Source organism: Bufo bufo, chromosome 8, assembly GCF_905171765.1.
Source record: "Bufo bufo chromosome 8, aBufBuf1.1, whole genome shotgun sequence".
NCBI lineage: Eukaryota > Metazoa > Chordata > Amphibia > Anura > Bufonidae > Bufo > Bufo bufo.
In genome coordinates, this window is record NC_053396.1 from 19836808 (window position 1) to 19854435 (window position 17628).

General features: G+C 45.8%; 1 protein-coding gene across 1 annotated transcript in view; it reads left to right on the plus strand.

Moving 5' to 3' along the window:
- Positions 1 to 359: 359 nt before the first annotated feature.
- The window catches only part of FPGS (folylpolyglutamate synthase), an 88449-nt gene continuing 71180 nt past the window's right edge, over positions 360 to 17628 (plus strand). Inside the window, exon 1 of the mRNA XM_040404964.1 lies at positions 360 to 437. Coding sequence (XP_040260898.1) covers positions 381 to 437 — 57 coding nt within the window. The 5' untranslated portion in view covers positions 360 to 380. The remainder of the gene's footprint in view (positions 438 to 17628) is intronic.

Here is a 17628-nt window from a genome sequence, read left to right on the forward strand (position 1 = left end):
AGGCGCAATGCATTCGCATCACGCATTGCACCCGCGCGGAAAACTTGCTCGTGTGAAAGGGGCCTTATGGTTTTCCTTGTGTTTGTGGTGAGAGGAGGGAGTGTTTTAGCCTTTTTTTATATACTTCTCCCTTGAAATCTTGCAGTCAGGTGACAGCCTATGTACATCCCGCAGTAATGAGCAGCGTGCTGGTAATTATCAGGAATCATGCTTTTCCTGGGAGAACCCTGGATCCTGCAGGAGCGCTCCTCCTCTGTTTGTATACACACCTCCCAAAATATTGCCGGGGATTGGATGATCTGTTTTATTGTCAACTCCTCAATGCCGCTCTGACGTGCTGCCAGCCATATAACCTTTGGCCCATCATAAGCACAAGAGACATGTTCACATCAGTGTCCCGTGTGGAGCAGCTCACAATGATCAAGTGTCGGCACCAGGTAAAAAAACTAATGGCCCTTAGGACTACGTTCCTTACATGATCCTTGTGGTGGTGGTGGTACTGTTTTATGCTGTAATACTGTATATTGTAAAGAGAATAACAAGGGGTTATCCCATAATTAAAGGGGTTGTCCGGGCATTTAATATTGATGGTCATCAATATCAGATCGGCAGGTGTCTGACACCCAGATTGAGGAGACGGCGCGCACGTGCCATTTCCCTTCTCTCCACTATATGTCTATGGGGCAGGAAGAGAGATGGCACCTCGGCTGCTGTCTCCTCATACAGCTGATCGGAGGGGGTGCCGGATGTTGGACCCTACTGATCTGATATTGATAACCTATCCTGAGGATAGGTGATCAATAGAAAAAGCCTGGACAACCCCTTTAATGTAAAAACTGAAAATCCGACATCGTATAGTACAGGACAGTCTCTTTCCAACAAACTTAGAACCAGCCCTGGACCTCACATGGATCCAGAGATCTCCCCACTCATTGCTTCAAGCTTGCATCTCAGGGGGCATGTCCTTTCTCAGGGGGCATGTCCTTTCTCAGGGGGCGTGTCCTTTATACTGCAGCTTGGTGATGCTATACAGATAGATTTCAGTGAATAACTCCGTGGGCGAAACAAATATTTTAATTACAATTATTTATTTGCAATTACAAAAATATTCAGATCCAGGTGGCTTTAAAAATGTTGACTTTTTTTGTAGGACAACCCCCTTTTAAGGCGGGTTTACATGAGTCGATTATCGGGTACGAACGCTTATTCCAGATAAACATCCAGTCTGAAGGTACCGCTGCAGATCCCCCCCAATGAATGAGCAAAACGCTCGTTCATCAGGTGAAGTGATCTTTCATGCGGACACCTCCAGTCATCGTTTCGGGGCGGCAGGTCATACCGTGTGAACAGTGATCTGCTGCCAAGACCTGTATGGGGGACGAGCGAGAGCAGTAGCCATGACTTGTCCCCATCCCGTGGAGATGACCGCTGCATGTAAATGCGGAGCTTCACCTCCACTGATGAGCGGGCTATTGTCAGGAAGGAACGCTTACTTCTCGATCGCTGCGTGTAAATGCTGCATTAGGCTCAGCGCACGCTGTGTCACACCCCTACGTTTAGCCTATAAAAGCTCCCAGTGTATATGGTAAATGTATCCCTCGGACTCCATTCACACAATGGAAGCCAAAAGAGTATCCTTCGTGTCAGTATACATTATCATGCGGGCTATGCTTTCTTATAAAGAGGGTCACCGCAAAAAACACACACCATGCGGTATACTTTTTTTTCCCCTATGGGTGATGTATATCTAGCAATGCAGTTGTATATGTCAGGAGCATTTACCTCCAGTGCAAGACTCGGGCGTTGTGTGCAGAAAGTCTAACTGCGACAAAAGTGAATGTTGCTGAGTTGTAGTAGTAGATCTGAACCTATGACACTGGCTGACCTGTTACATGTGCGCTTGGCAGCTGAAGGCATCTGTGTTGGTCCCATGTTCCTATGTGCCCGCATTGCTGAGAAAAGTGATGTTTTAATATATGCAAATTAGCCTCTAGGAGCAACGGGGGCGTTACCGTTACACCTAGAGGCTCAGCTCTCTCTGCAACTGCTGCGCCCTCTCCACTTCAGTTGACAGAACCAGGCAGTGTAAGGGTTCATTCACACGACTGTAGCCCCTCCGTGTCCGTATTGCAGACCGCAAATGGCAGGTCCGCGATATATGGGCACCGGCGGTGTGAATCCTGGATTATGGATTACCATTAACTTGAATGGGTCTACAATCCACAAGATAAGTCGCGGTGCAGAGCGGAGGCACGGATCGGAAGCACTACGAAGCACTTTCGCGGGGCTTTTAGTCAGTGCCTCTGCACCGCAAAAGATAGGACATGTTCCTATCTTTTGCTGTATATTCCAGATCCCAGAACCATTCAAGTCAATGGGTCTGCGCTGCAATACAGGATTCACACGGCCGGTGCCCATGCATTGCTGACAGCAATTTGCGGTCCGCCACGCATGCACGGATGGCTTACGTTTATATGATTGGACCCTAAATGAGAACATGTCTACTTGGCCCTGCCAATCAAAGTGCAGAGGGTGCGGCAGTTGCAGAGAGAGCAGAGCCTCTGGGTGTAATGGCAACGCCCCCGTTGCTCCTAGAGGCTCATTTGCATATATTAAAACATCATGTTTCTCAGCAGTGCGGGCACATATGAACATGGAACCAACACAGATGTCTTCAGCTGCCAAGTGCACATGTAACAGGTCAGCCGGTGTCATAGGTACAAAACTGCTGACAGATGCCCTTTAAAGGGGTCCACTGGTTTACAGATATTGATGACCTATATCAGAATGGCTGGGGTCCGACTCCGGACACCCCCTCTGATCAGCTGCCTGCGGCAGAAACTATACAGCGTATGGTGCTGGAGGCAGACAGCGCCATACACTCTGTAGTGGCTGTGTTGGGGTACTGCAGCTCAAATCCCATTCAAGTGAGGGGGAGCTGAACCGCAGTACACCAGTGCTGGAAACTACGTAATGTATGGAGCCGTCTGCCTCCAGCGCCATACACGGTACAGTTTCTAGTACCAGCGGCTGCCAGAAACAGCTGATCGGAGGGGGTGTCGGGTGTCAGACCCCCCCCCCCCCCCCCCCGCCAATCTTATATTGATGACCTATCCTAAGGGTAAGCCATAGCATTCTTCAATCCCAATTCAAATGAATGGGACAGTCGCAGAAAATTCTGCCACATGTGAATTCACCCTAAGAACATAAGGTCTGATGTACACAGTCGTATTAAAGGGGTTGTCCAGATTGGTTTCCTTTTTTAAATTTCTACCCAAACCTCTAGTACCTGTGGCAAAATCCATACCCACCTGCTTCCCACCGCGCTCAAGCTTACGTCCAGATGGACGGGGTCGTATGCGGCACTGCAGAGAATTATTGGCCTCAGCGGCGACATGTCCCCAAGCAGAACACCACTGCTGGGGCACGAGCCGCTTAGGGCCAGCCATTGGCTGCAGCGGCACATGTGACCCCCGTCAGTGGGACCGGAAGATTGCAGAAGAGAGCCAGGGAGCCAGAATGACCCCCACTCCATTCAAATGGGGAAAAACAGGGTCCCGATCCTCTTGGTCGTTGCGGGGGCCACATTGCTCAAACCTTCACCCCTGATCTGACACTTATCCTCTATCCTGTGGGTAGGGGGTGAGTGTCTATAAGGGAACAACCCCTTTAAGGAGTGTCAATGGGTCTAATATTGCAGATGCTTAGAGGTCCTGTGACACCCAATCTACCATCCCTCCTTACCCTGGAGTAAAGCAGAGGTACCAACTCCCTAAAAGTATGTATAAAATGTGAACAAACAGTTCTAACACGTTCTCTGTCTTCTTATGACAGCACTTCTAGCTTGTACTTGCCATAGGCACAATGGGGATCATTTACTATCAGAAAATACCTATATTAGGCGTATTTCTGGCGCAAATTGCAACACAAAGGTTATTTGCGCTACAATCTGTGACTTTTCCCCGCTCAATCCAGGTCTAAAAAAGTGGATGTGGGCAGGGAAGGGCCCCTCTCATTCATCATTTTCTACGCCTGTTTTAGGCTTAAAAACTGGTCTAGATTTAAGCTAGCAAGGAAGCTATCTTACATTGACACCGGCAGTGGATATGCCAAAGTTATGTAGACCGGCCTCTGAAACGGCAGTCTTAATAATTGCCCCCGATGACTCCAAAGAACTGTCCACTCCAAAGAACTGTCCAACTGTCCACCTTGGGGACACATGAGGAGAGCAGCTGCAATATTCGAGCCGGATAACACGTATGCTTTTAATTAAAACGTCTAGAAGGGCTTTTATGTATCACAGAGCAATTGTACCAAAATCTCATGTCTACCATAGAGTATATCGACTATTCATTGAGGACTCCTGACACTCATTCTAATGGTTGGTTGGGGTCCCAGCAGTCCATTCTTTATCCTGTGGCTAGGTGTTGGTACAAACCCTTTAAGTATATGTAAGTCACTCTGGATCATCAAGGATCAGGTCTTTGATGCTATCAAAGTTAATGACCCGAGTCTTCTCTACATCCAGAGTCAACCCTTTAACTTTACAGATGGCTTCACCTGAGTCCAGTCTGTAGCCGTAGGTATCGGGCCCAACTAATGCAAACTCTGTGATGTGTGTGCCATTTGGCACCTTGCTGGTGAGTTCACCCAAGTGATCCCCTAAAGGTGGGTTCCACTCCCCATCTTTGCTTACAAAAATGACAGAGTCGGCATCATAATAGAGACATCTCTCCTGTAGTCTGTCCAGAAGCCTATACCTTTGTAGCCTGGCATGAGCCATGGTAAAACTGGCTATAACGACGTTTGTGTTCTTGCTGGCCATGTGGTGGCCCTTGGTGAATCTCCAATTGACGGCTGCGGTTTCATCATCTATGAAATTTAGGATGGAGACGTCATAGGACGGTTGGAAAACATATCTAAAAAGCTCATCAGGGTCAGTCACAATGCTAGTTTGTGGTAGATTAGACCTTTGACCAAATTTGCCCCATAAGGAGTTTATGAACAGGTCAGATAGGTTCCTCTTAGCCAGATCAGCCATGATACAGTCAGCCCGTAACTGTATACCTTCTTTCTCAAGGAAGGCGTCAATGTATTGCTTCTTCTTGTCATCATCTGTGCACCAACTGGGGTAGCCCAAAGCCTCTTGGTGATCTCTACGGTGTAAGTTAATGTAGGGTGCAAAAAGTTCATCCGTGGTATTAGGGAAATTCCAAATCTCGTAGATATGTCCTATCCTATAACCTTTCTCCACAGCCATATGTAGCTCTATGGTGCACCATGTACCTGTTAGAGAGCGTTCCTCATCACTGTGGGAACATGGCTGCCCCTGAAGGTTCACGGCACATGTGTAACATAGCATGTATAACACTTTTTCATTAATTTTCATGGGTAGAACTGGAAAAAACAAACCTCTCGGTGGATAGACCTTAACTTTAGCTATGCCAAAGTACTGGCTGATAGGACCAAATTTTTCAAAAATGATCTCCGGGTGGCCGACAGGGTATCTCTTGGTCTTGCTGACAAATGGGTAAAGACCTGTATACTGGTAGTGATGTATAGTCTCTCCCGGACCTGCCTTGCGATACAGCGTAATAGTCTCAGTTATTCCTCCATACAGGGCATCCCGGGCCTGTAGTGATGTTGGCGCCTTCTTTTTGTGAAGGAAATCTTGAAGGTCTCCATCTTTCTCAAGCATTTTATTCCATTCATGTTCCCATATTGCTCGAACTGTGAATCCACAGCGTATTAGGTATTGTTTTTTGGTCAAGAAGGTCTGATACGTCTGACAGTAGTGAGATTTTAGGACATCCTTGCCGTCGTTATTTTTGCAGAAGCACCAAAGAAATTCAAAGGCTACATCCTCTCTGTTAACGTGAGAATACCCATCCAACGAGTATTTTCCCACACGCTTTTCACCGCCATTTAAAGCATGCTGTATGGTGATGTTCTCCGTATGGGCGGTATACATCAGCCACAATATAGACGGTGTCGAGGCTCGTTTTTGGGTCTTCTGGTAATTATCACTCGGTAAAATGGCAATGGTGTCTTTGGGAAGGAAGTTGAATCTGTACATGGCCATGCAGACAGAGGGACCGGAAATCAGCTGAAAGGGGTCAACACACTCGAGCGCGCCAAAATATTTCTTTCTTAGTTTACAGTATTTTTCTACTTGTTTTGTGCTGGTTTCTATCACCCGACCTCGGTATCGCTCACAGGCCTTTCTCAGGACCTCCACAGCTTGCTCGCAGTGCGATATCAGTGCTGACTTTAGATCAAATGTTGTGTTCTTGTGTTCCTCATACCATGCCATGAATACCTTTCTATCATCAGCTGTCATGTAGTCAACGTCATAGTACTCTTTGGGCGGCAAAGGGCCTACATATGTCTGGTTGGCTTCAGTATTAAAAGACTTAGGAAAGTATCCCGTTATCCCTGGAAAACCCATTGCTGTGGGTAGACTATGGAAATCCACAGGTAGGAAATTTAGAAAGTCAATGAATCTCATGTTCAGATCTGGTAGACTCGCACACAACAGTCGGTGGTCTTTCATGAGGAGTTTGACTTGAAACTTTTCCTTAATCAATGCCTGGATGACAAAGGGGAAGTCGTACCTGCCGGCATCATGGGCAATGAAGGTGAAACCATTAAATTTGCCACTAGTGAAGAATTGGACAAATTCTTGCAGACATTCTTTGCCCTCGAATTCCCAGGTACTGTCCCCATCCAGCTTAGTGCAGTAGATGAAGTTTGGTTCTTGTACGTTCTTCTCCAGCTGACATTCGTAGTCGAAGATAATGTATTTCTCAGTCATGTCTTGTGGAGCGTACGGTTGCATATGGCACAGATGACTGGCATATCGATCAAGACTCACGTGGCACACGTTACAAGTCAGGCCCTTACACACATGGTCAACGTCGTTCACCACGTATCGCATGCATGAGTCACAAAAAGTTTTGGGTTTGCAGAAGGTTTTGTCATCTTTGGCCAGTCTTTGGTGCTGCTCGAAACATTCGCTTGAGCGGCAAGATACACGACAACTGGGGCACTTCGGTTTTTTGGTGGCGCTTTCAGTGCAGTCATCTCTCTGGCAGGCTTTACAAAAATACTTACAAGAGTGACTGTTCTTGTGATGAAAGACAGTACTGCACTTTTGGCAAAAATACACCTCCCCAAGGAAAGCTTTCACGCTCTTGATGCCATAATAGTGGTTGTCGTGGTGTAAGATATAGACGTTTTTGCCCATTGGGCTGGAATCCGTATGGAAGTATTGCCAGCTGCCCTCGTTGTGGTATAGAACTTTGATGTTGATGCCAAGATATTTCTCAAACGTGGAAATGTCACTGAAACTCACCAGCTGGTCGTCGGGGATGGACAAGTCCTTGTGCAGTTGTGTGGCGCGAGACATGACCAGGACATCGCTAATATTGGAGTCGGCTAAGAGGGCATATATACTGGCAGCCAAGCACAGATTGGAATTGGAATTGTTAAAATCGTACAGCCATCGCCTTTTCTGCTTGATGATCTGGCTGTACGCTATGGATTTCAGCTGCCGTTTTCCACCACCTCTTCGGTTTTTCTTGATGGTGGTTTCCAGTGTTAGGGTGCCATGACCTAAGCACTCTCTATTCCCATGCAGGCTTCTGGCAACCGAGTTTAAAAAGACCTTCGCCTTAAAATCCGTATGGGGATACTTTGATGAAAACACGTGGTCTAAGAAGTGTCCACCTTTAAGTCTTAGCTGTACAAAGTCACCAGGGTTGACGTCTGCCATAACCTGATCCAGCAGAGACTGAATGGCGATGTGCACGGCGTCCACAGCCTCTTCAAATGATTGTATTCTGTCTAGGTTGACGAATCTAAAATGGTCAATATGCCTAACGCTGTTAAATTTGGGAAAATCTCGCTTTCTACGAGATATATGTTGCAATAGGGCTGTAGGCTCGATCATCCTGCACTCTCTGTTAAGATCTTGCATGTGGCCTTCAGTTTTTGGATCGTTCTTAGGTTTTTTAGGTGTTCGGTCTTCAAAAGGCCAAGTTCTCTTTACTTCACCTTCACTTCTGGCTGTTGTAACTTGAAGGCTCGGTTCCACACCTCTTTGTTTACCAGTTCCGTTGTGACTAATGGTAGCCACATCTAATTCACATATTGGACATGTTTGTGGCTGCGGCTCTCCCTTGTGTTTCAAAGGAATTGTGACATTTAGGGTTCTCTGTTTAGTAGTTAGAGACTCATCATTAGTCATGATTTTTTTACCTGTCAAAAAGAAAAATGCATTGTGTCATCATGTTGTACAGTTCATGTATATAATTGGACTGATTTTTACTGAACATTTGCATTTTACTCATTTTAGGATACTTTTTTTTTTCTTTTTTTTTTGGCCTTTATTAAAAATTTTAAGCTGTTTCTGAGATACAAGGGTTTGCAAGCTGTCAGTGTCTGTTTTCTTTGAATCCCATTATCTGAAGGTTCATGTGTAGCTCTTCTCTCTGATCTCCTGACCTCATAAACACTTATTTAAGCCATATTCTTATCAGTTTACTAAGAAGTGAGCTTTGATGAGTGTTTATGGGGTCAGGAGATCAGAGATAAAAGCCACACATGACGGGATTCACAGAAAACAGAAACTGCAAAGAGACTGGTTTTAAACCCTTGTATCTCAGAAACGGCTGAACATTTTTAATAAAAGACCATCTGAAAACATGATTTTTAGCAATCATAAAAAATGCCCCAAAGATGTCCATAGCCTTTAAATTTGGCTAATGATAGGGTTTCCTAATCTGAAATTAACAAGAACGTTTTCTTCTGCAGATGTGAAGGAGATATACTAGGTTACATTTGATTTGATGTGTGGGCTTAGGCACTATTACTTTAGGCTCATGGTTGAATGCAGGGGCGTATATACATGGGGTGCAGAGGGGGGCCCAGGGGGGCCCAGAGACCCTTGTGCTGAATAAGAAGACAGCGGTATTATAGAAAGTGCATGCTGGTTTAATTACACCTCTGGGAAGGGGTTATGCTGTTTCAAGTTTTGCCTCAGGCAGCATGAAGGCTATGTGCTTCAATGCCCCTGGCCACAAAGCACTGAGGGAAGAGGGGCTCAAGATGAACTCTTGTACCCGGGCCATTAGCCTTTGGCTACATGCAAATTGCAAACGTCTGTATGTCATCCGTTTTTTTGGGTGGATCCATTGTAACAATGTCTATCCTTGTCCGCAAAACAGACAAGAATAGGACATGTTCTATTTTTTTTGTGGGGCTACGGAACGGACATACTGATGCGGAAAGCACACGGTGTGCTGTCCGCATTTTTTGCTGACCCATTGAAATGAATGGGTCCGCATCCTATCCCCCCCAAAAAACGTAACGAACACGGAAACAAAATACGTTCATGTGCATGTAGCCTTTAGCTACATCCCTGGTTGAATGTACCCATTTAGTGAAGGCCTGACACTAGTTAAAGAGTCCTTGTTACCCCCCATGTCTGTTTTAGTAACTACTTGCATCTCCCATGTAAAAACAATTATGGAGCATCTATTCTTATGACTCTGTGTTGTGCCATTCCTTTATTATTCCTGCTAGAAGTTATGAGTATATTGCTAACAGTTGGCAATGAAGGTCCAGCTGGGTATTACTAGTTTGGGGGGGTGTCCCTGCACAGTCTGACACTCTCTAGTCAATGCTGCCAGTGTCAGACTGTGCAGGCCCCCCCTTCCCCCACAACTAGTAACCCCAATCTGGACCTTCATTCCAGCCGGAATAATAAAGGAACGGCACATCACAGATTGATAAGAAAGGACAGGACAGTTAGTTCTCTCACCATTGACAGGACGTTGTGAAATGCCGGAGTTACCATGGCTGGTCTTTGCCTCGGCACCATAATCTTCCAGGTATGCAACTAGTGGAAAAAAAATAGACATTTAAATTAGAATTCAGCTATAATCCCTGATTATTGTGTGAGAGATATATAGTAATAGTGTTCACGTGATATAGTTACCTAAGTCAGAATCCGATATATAATAAGGGTCGTTTTCATCATCAAAACCTTCCTGAGACATCTGAAGAAACAAATGGAAATCAATGTAAGCCATAAAATAAATACATTTAAAGGGGTTTTCCAGAAGTACAGGACTGACAATCTATCCTCAGGATCAATCATCAATATAAGTCTGGGGGGAAAATAGGGGTTAGGGATCTGACACCCAGTACCATTACCGATCAGCGCTGAGTGCTGCAGCCTCCTCACAGCTTACCAAGCACAGCGCCATACATTGTATAGTGGCGGTGTACGGTATTGCAGCCTAGGCCCATTCACTTCAACAGACCTGAGCCAGTGAATGTGACGTCAGTGGCCTAGGATGAAGCCGCAGCAATCAACAGAGCGTCGCGGCCTCTTCAAACAACTGACCGGCGGGGCATGGCATGGCATGGACTTGCCGGACAGGAATGTAATACTACCACTTTACCAAGCTTTGGTGCGGCCTCATCTGGAATATGCAGTTCAGTCCATAAAAAGGATGCCCTGGAGCTGGAAAAAGTACAAAAGAGGGCAACTAAACTGATGAAGGGCCTGCAGGGTCTTAGTTATGAGGAAAGATTAAAATAATTAAATGTATTTGGTCTTGAGAAGAGGCGTCTAAGGGGACATGATTAACATATACAAATGTATAAATGGGCCGTACAAAAAATATACTGAAAAGCTGTTCCATGTAAGGCTACTTTCACGCTTGCGTTTACATTTTCCAGTATTGAGATATGGCTGAGGATCTCACTATTGGAGAAAAGCACTTCCGTTTTGTCCCCATTCATTGTCAATGGTGACAAAACGTAAATGAACAGAACGGGGTGCACCAAAATACATTCCATTCCGTTTGGTTGCGTTCCCATACCGGAGAGCAAACCGCAGCAAGCTGTGGTTTTCTTTCTGTCATGGGATGTGGAGCAAAAATCTGTCATGAACACCATTGAAAGTCAATGGGGACGGATCTGTTTTCCCAGACACAATAGAAAACGGATCCATTCCCCATGGACTTCCAATGGAGTTCATGCCGGATCCGTCATTGCTATGTTAAAGATAATGCAACCGGATCTGTTCATCATGGATGCAGGCGGCTGTATTATCAGTAACGGGAAGCGTTTTTGCTGAGCCCTGCCAGATCAGGCAAAAACGCAAGTGTGAAAATAGCCTTAAATGCCCTCAAAAGTCAAGATGGCACTGTCTCCAACTGGAGGAGAAAAAGTTCAGTCTTCAGAAGTGTCAAGGCTTCTTTACTGTACCATATTAGGCCTCATTCACACGAACGATACGGATTGGCTCAGGATGCGTTCAGTGAAACTCGCACCATCTCGCAAGCAAGTTCAGTCAGTTTGGTCTATGATTGCGTTCAGTGTTTCAGTTCTACGCGGGTGCAATCAGTTTTGATGCGTTTTTCACGAGCGTGAAAAAAAACTGAAGAATAACAATCTACATCTCCTAGTAACCATCAGTGAAAAATTCATTACATCTGGATGCAATGTGTTTTTCACTGAAGCTCCATTTTTTTCTATGGGACCAGGTGTCACGGATGAAGTATAGGAGGAAACACCAAACTGACAACCAGGAGGGAAATGGAAAGCCACTAGGCCTCAACGCTAGGGACAGGAAAAGGTCACCTCCTAGTAACCCTACTCCTGGCCCTGACTCCTAACCATATGGGCACCCCTTGAAGGTAGAAATGCCCATACCCTGGAACCTGCGACCCTGGAGACCCTAGAGAGCCCTAAGAATATTGTCAGGGCTGAGGCAACCCATTCCTTCCCCGATGAAGAAACCGGCATCTCCCTGAGGCCTAGTAACAACAAGCAAGTAAGGGAAAACAAAACACAAACGCAACACTTAACTTCTGTAGTGATGGATGGGCAGGAACACCAGAGACGACCTCACACCAGCTCAGCCAAACCCAAATTAAGCTATCTACCATACAGTCAGAAGGCTGGGGCAACACTAAATAGGGTAGAGTAATGAATACTAAGCTACACCTGAAACAGGGGATGAGGTCACAAACAAACACTGAATAAAGAGTAATTAAAGAAGCTGTTAGATTCCTCCATGCTCCACCAGTCTCCTTGATCTCCTGACATCTGTCACAGAAGGAACCGTGACAGTACCCCCCATTCTATGGGTGACCCCGGGCACCCAGGACCGACCTTATCAGGATGAGTTCTGTGAAAGGCCTTCACAAGACGATTAGCATTAACATCGGCCGCTGGAACCCACATCCTGTTCTCTGGTCCGTACCCTTTCCAGTGGACGAGATACTGGAGGGATCCACAATCCTGTTGATCTGAAATTCTAAATTATCGTCCACCATGACAGGAGCGGGAGTCAAGAAAGACGGCTTAACTTCCAAGAAGGTACTTAAATCTTGGGCACAACTTCCAAGAAGGTACCTTAAGCTTAAAGAGTTTCTGTCATCAGAAATAACGTTATGTAGCTGACTGACATTAGCGATGTGCTAATGTCAGCAGTACATAACAGTGTGCTTTATAACTCCCTGCCTGCCACCGTTCTCTTAAAATAAAGACTTTTGTAATATGCTAATGAGCCTCTAGGTGCTACTGGGGCGTTGCTTCAGCACCTAGAGGCTCGACTATGCACCCTTTGGCATGCCCAGGTCCAGTTGATTGACTATCGAGTTCTCCTAAGTGTCCCGTAAACCCCACGCCTGCGCCGTCTCGTTTACTATTCGGCATAGGCGCAGTGAGTGAAGGACGCGCTCCTGCTGCTGGCTTCACTCACTGCGCCTGCGCCGAATACTAAAAGGGACAGCGCAGGCGCGGGATTTACCGGACACACTCAGGTCTGGACCATTCATACGTCTCCTGTCAGCAACACGCCTATACTTGTTGCCCATCTTTTTCAGGTTCTTTTGAATTTTCCTCCAAATAGAAGACAAAGAAGAGGAAAATCTTTCCTCCTCAGGAATACCGGAAGTTTGGGAACCAGAAATTGTGCCAAACTGCGGATGGAACCCATATGCCCCAAAAAACAGCGACTTATCAGTGGACTCCTGTCTACGGTTTTTAATGGCGAACTCAACGACAAGAATAAAGACCACTCCTCCTGATTCTCCGAAACAAAACATCTCAAGTAAGTCTCCAGATTCTGATTAGTGCGCGAAGTCTGTCCGTTCGACTGAGGATGAAAAGCTGAAGAAAAGGACAATTGTACACCCAGTCGAGTACAGAACGCCTTCCAGAATCTGGACACAACCTAAGTCCCCCGATCAGACACCACATCAGAGGAAATGCCATGTAGTTTCACAATGTTATCATTGAACACCTGTGCAAGGGTTTTGGCATTAGGTAGAGCAGATAATTCTATAAAATGCGCCATCTTACTAAAACTATCAATTACCACCAGAATCACGTTTTTTCTGGCAGAATTCGATAAAATCCATGGACAACTGATTCAAAGGTCTGGACGGGATGGGTAACGAAAGAAGGGATCCGGAAGGCCGAGTATGTGTCACCTTAGCACGAGCACAGATACAACAGGCTGACACATAGTCCTCAACACACTTACGCAGCCCCGGCCACCAAAATCTACGAGCGTTGAGATCGACAGTGGATCTGCTCCCAGGGTGCCCAGCAAGCACCGTACAGTGATGTTCCTCAAACACCTTGTGACGCAATTCGGAGGGAACAAACAATTTCCCCGGAGGACAAGAGTTCGGTGCATCCTCCTGGGCCTCTAACACCTTTGCCTACCCCTTCAGACAAAATAGGACTATGATTTTTAGAATCCCCCCCCCCCCCCCAGGAAAGCTGTGTGACAAAGCATCCGCCTTGATGTTCTTAACCCCAGGGCGGTAAGTGACAGTAGTGAAGCGTACATATAAGTCATTAAAAGTGACAGATGCCCCGCCCCCCATTTAGACACCGCCCCCAGCCGCCAAAACCCCCCTCGTCAACATGCCCCTTCTGTCCTCTTGACAGGGCCCCCTCCCACCTTCGCCCCCTCCCAAATCTGAATAATCCTTGCCTGGACATGTCTAGAGAGCAGTTCACCATAACCCCTTAATGTCAGTATGCAAATTGAGCATAAACAAAAACTCTGCGTTTTGAAAAGTTTATTGAGCAGATAAACAACGTACAGAAATACGATGCGATGTTACAACACATAAATGTTAAGAGGTGCGTGCTGCATCTCATGTTACAGCCGCGGTGATATAATAAATTCCTGCACAAGTTCCCACAGCGTGACCCTTGACCTACGCATTATCCACCTAAATGTTTTCTTCTAATCACTTTCCCAGCCTCAGATAATGCAATGAGCGTGACTAAACACCCCTATCACGTTCCCAGCCTCAGATAAATGGCTGACCTTTGATCTAAAAAAACATACACTTTTGTTGGTAAATAATTGAGACCATTAAGATGCAGAGTACAATAAAGTCTGAAAAGGAACTTAACAATGAGCCCTGCAAATTTGGTGATAAATACACCATGAGAAAGAATTGGCTCCTGGTAACAGTTCACATACTGTATCATTAAAAATAGAACAAGCATTCAGATCAGCCTGCGCAGACGCCCGACGCGGGTTTCGCTACAACGCTTCTTCAGGAGCTCCTAAAAAAAAGCGTTGTAGCGAAACCCGGGTCGGGCGTCTGTGCAGGCTGATCTGAATGCTTGTTCTATTTTTAATTTTGTGAGTATAATAAATGATTTTTTTTAAATCGCACCCCTAAGTGCTTCACTATCCTCCGCGTTTCTTTGGTTTATGAGGAAACAGGGATCTATGAGAAGATTAAGGCTGGGTTCACACAGGCGTTGCGGGAAAATGTGCGGGTGCGTTGCGGGAACATCCGCGATTTTTCCGCGCGAGTGCAAAACATTGTAATGCGTTTTGCACTAGCGTGAGAAAAATCGCGCATGTTTGGTACCCAAACCCGAACTTCTTCACAGAAGTTCGGGCTTGGGATCGGTGTTCTGTAGATTGTATTATTTCCCCTTATAACATAGTTATAAGGGAAAATAATAGCATTCTGAATACAGAATGCATAGTAAACTAGCGCTGGAGGGGTTAAAAAATAAATAAAAATAATTTAACTCACCTTAGTCCACGTGATCGCGTAGCCCGGCATCTCCTTCTGTCTCCTTTGCTGAACAGGACCTGTGGTGAGCATTAATTACAGGAACAGGACCTGTGGTGACGTCACTCCGGTCATCACATGATCCATCACCATGGTAAAAGATCATGTGATGACCGGAGTGACGTCACCAAAGGTACTTTACCTGTAATTAATGCTCACCACAGGTCCTGTTCAGCAAAGGAGACAGAAGGAGATGCCGGGCTACGCGATCAAGTGGACTAAGGTGAGTTAAATTATTATTTATTTATTTTTTAACCCCTCCAGCGCTATTGTACTATGCATTCTGTATTCAGAATGCTATTATTTTCCCTTATAACCATGTTATAAGGGAAAATAATAATGATCGGGTCTCCATCCCGATCGTCACCTAGCAACCGTGCGTGAAAATCGCACCGCATCCGCACTTGCTTGCGATTTTCACGCAACCCCATTCACTTCTATGGGGCCTGCGTTGCGTGAAAAACGCAGAATTTAGAGCATGCTGCGATTTTCACGCAACGCACAAGTGATGCGTGAAAATCACCGCTCATCTGAACAGCCCCATTGAAATGAATGGGTCGGGATTCAGTGCGGGTGCAATGCGTTCACCTACCGCATTGCACCCGCGCGGAAATCTTGCCCGTGTGAACGCAGCTTAAGTGCTTCACTATCCTCCGCGTTTCTTTGGTTTATGAGGAAACGGGGATCTATGAGAAGATTAAGGAATACCAGAGAAGGTGTTTGCTGAAGCCTATGGAGATGCGGGGACACAAGTGGTGGTAAATACGCACACTGTGGAATGGAATCTTGTGCGGTTGTAAAACCCAGTGGCAGTACTTCACCATATGGAGTCTCTATTTGCACTCTGCAGGCACTTGTAGATCTGAGGAGGATTTTGTTACATCCTGTGAACCTGGTGAAAACCTAGCTTTCTTCCCTTTTAATCCGAGGAGAGAGGAAAAGAAAAGAAAAGTAATATTCTTTCTGCAGCGCAGTCTCTTTTTAGTTTGAATCTTGGCTAAGTGACAAAAACCCACGTCACTATTTGCGGCTTGCAGCGCAGAGGAATTACCGTAAGATAACCAGAGACATTTCTCCGTAGTCCCATAGACGGTGGAGCACCAGCCTGTGGTGAGAGAGACCTGCCTCTACACCCTCTTTCTTGCTTATAGACATAAAAAACTGCACCTTCCTGCAGCTGCCACTAGGCGGAGATCAGTGCAGAGATATTCCACTGCTTCCGTTCAGCTCCATATCATTTCCTATGCAATGAGCTCCCCTTAGTGGTGGCTGCAGGTAGACAGTTTTATTATGCAATGGGAAGCAGAGATTTGTAGCTATAGGAGGGGGCAGGATATTTTTTTTTTATTACAATGAGTTATAAAATGTAAATTTGGAACAACTCTCATGGGATATTCCCCTGCAAAGCAAGGTTTTTATTGCAGTCTGTTGAATCCATGGCATGCTCCAAGACAATATTTCATTGCATCTGGGCAAGAATGTAGTACCTTTTGGATGCACCCAGCTGTCACGCTGGGTGCTTCCTGTCCTTCTTGCGCATATACAGCTATTATCGTAATCTAGTAAAGGAGCCAGAAAACTTCTCACTGTGAAACTACAACTCCCAGCATGCACACTTGCTCGGCTGCTCTTGTAACTCCCATAGAAGTGAATAGAGCATAATAGGAGTTGTAGTTTCGGAGCAGCTGATGTAGAACCCTGATCTAGTAGATCCCTTAAATCTAAGGCTACTTTCACACTAGCGTTTTGGCTTTCCGTTTGTGCGATCCGTTCAGGGCTCTCACAAGCGGTCCAAAACCGATCAGTTTTGCCCTAATGCATTCTGAATAGAAAAGGATCCGCTCAGAACGCATCAGTTTGCCTCCGATCAGTCACCATTCCGCTCTGGAGGCCGCCTGCAGCGTTTTTTCTGTCCGCGATGTGGTGCGGAGCAAGATGTATCCGTCCTGACACATAATGTAAGTCAATGGCGACGGATTAGTTTTATCTGACACAATAGAAAACGGATCAGTCCCCCGTTGACTTTCAATGGTGTTCAAGACGGATCCGTCATGGCTAGAAGACATAATTACATCCGGATCCGTTCATGACGGATGCAGGCGGTTGTATTATTGTAACGGAAGCCTTTTTGCAGATCCATGACGGATCCGGAAAAAAACGTGTGAAAGTAGCCTTAAAAGTACCACCTATAAAGTTATCTAGGACGTATCGATGGTGATTTTCCAGCGTTGTGTTTGCAGATATTTGCAGAGATGAGCGGCGCTACAAATTCACTGCTTATCTCTTCCTGCAGAAGTCGTCTGTTGCAGATTGCAGACTCCTGTACTCACCACACGTTGAAATGAAGCTCAAAGGGGTTATCTCATCCCATACAGAACAGGACAATCTCTTTCTAACAAAGCTGGAACCAGCCCTGTACCTCACATGGATTCAGAGATCTCCCCATTCATTGCTCTGCTAGATTTATATCAAGCTAGCAGCTCAGGGGGTG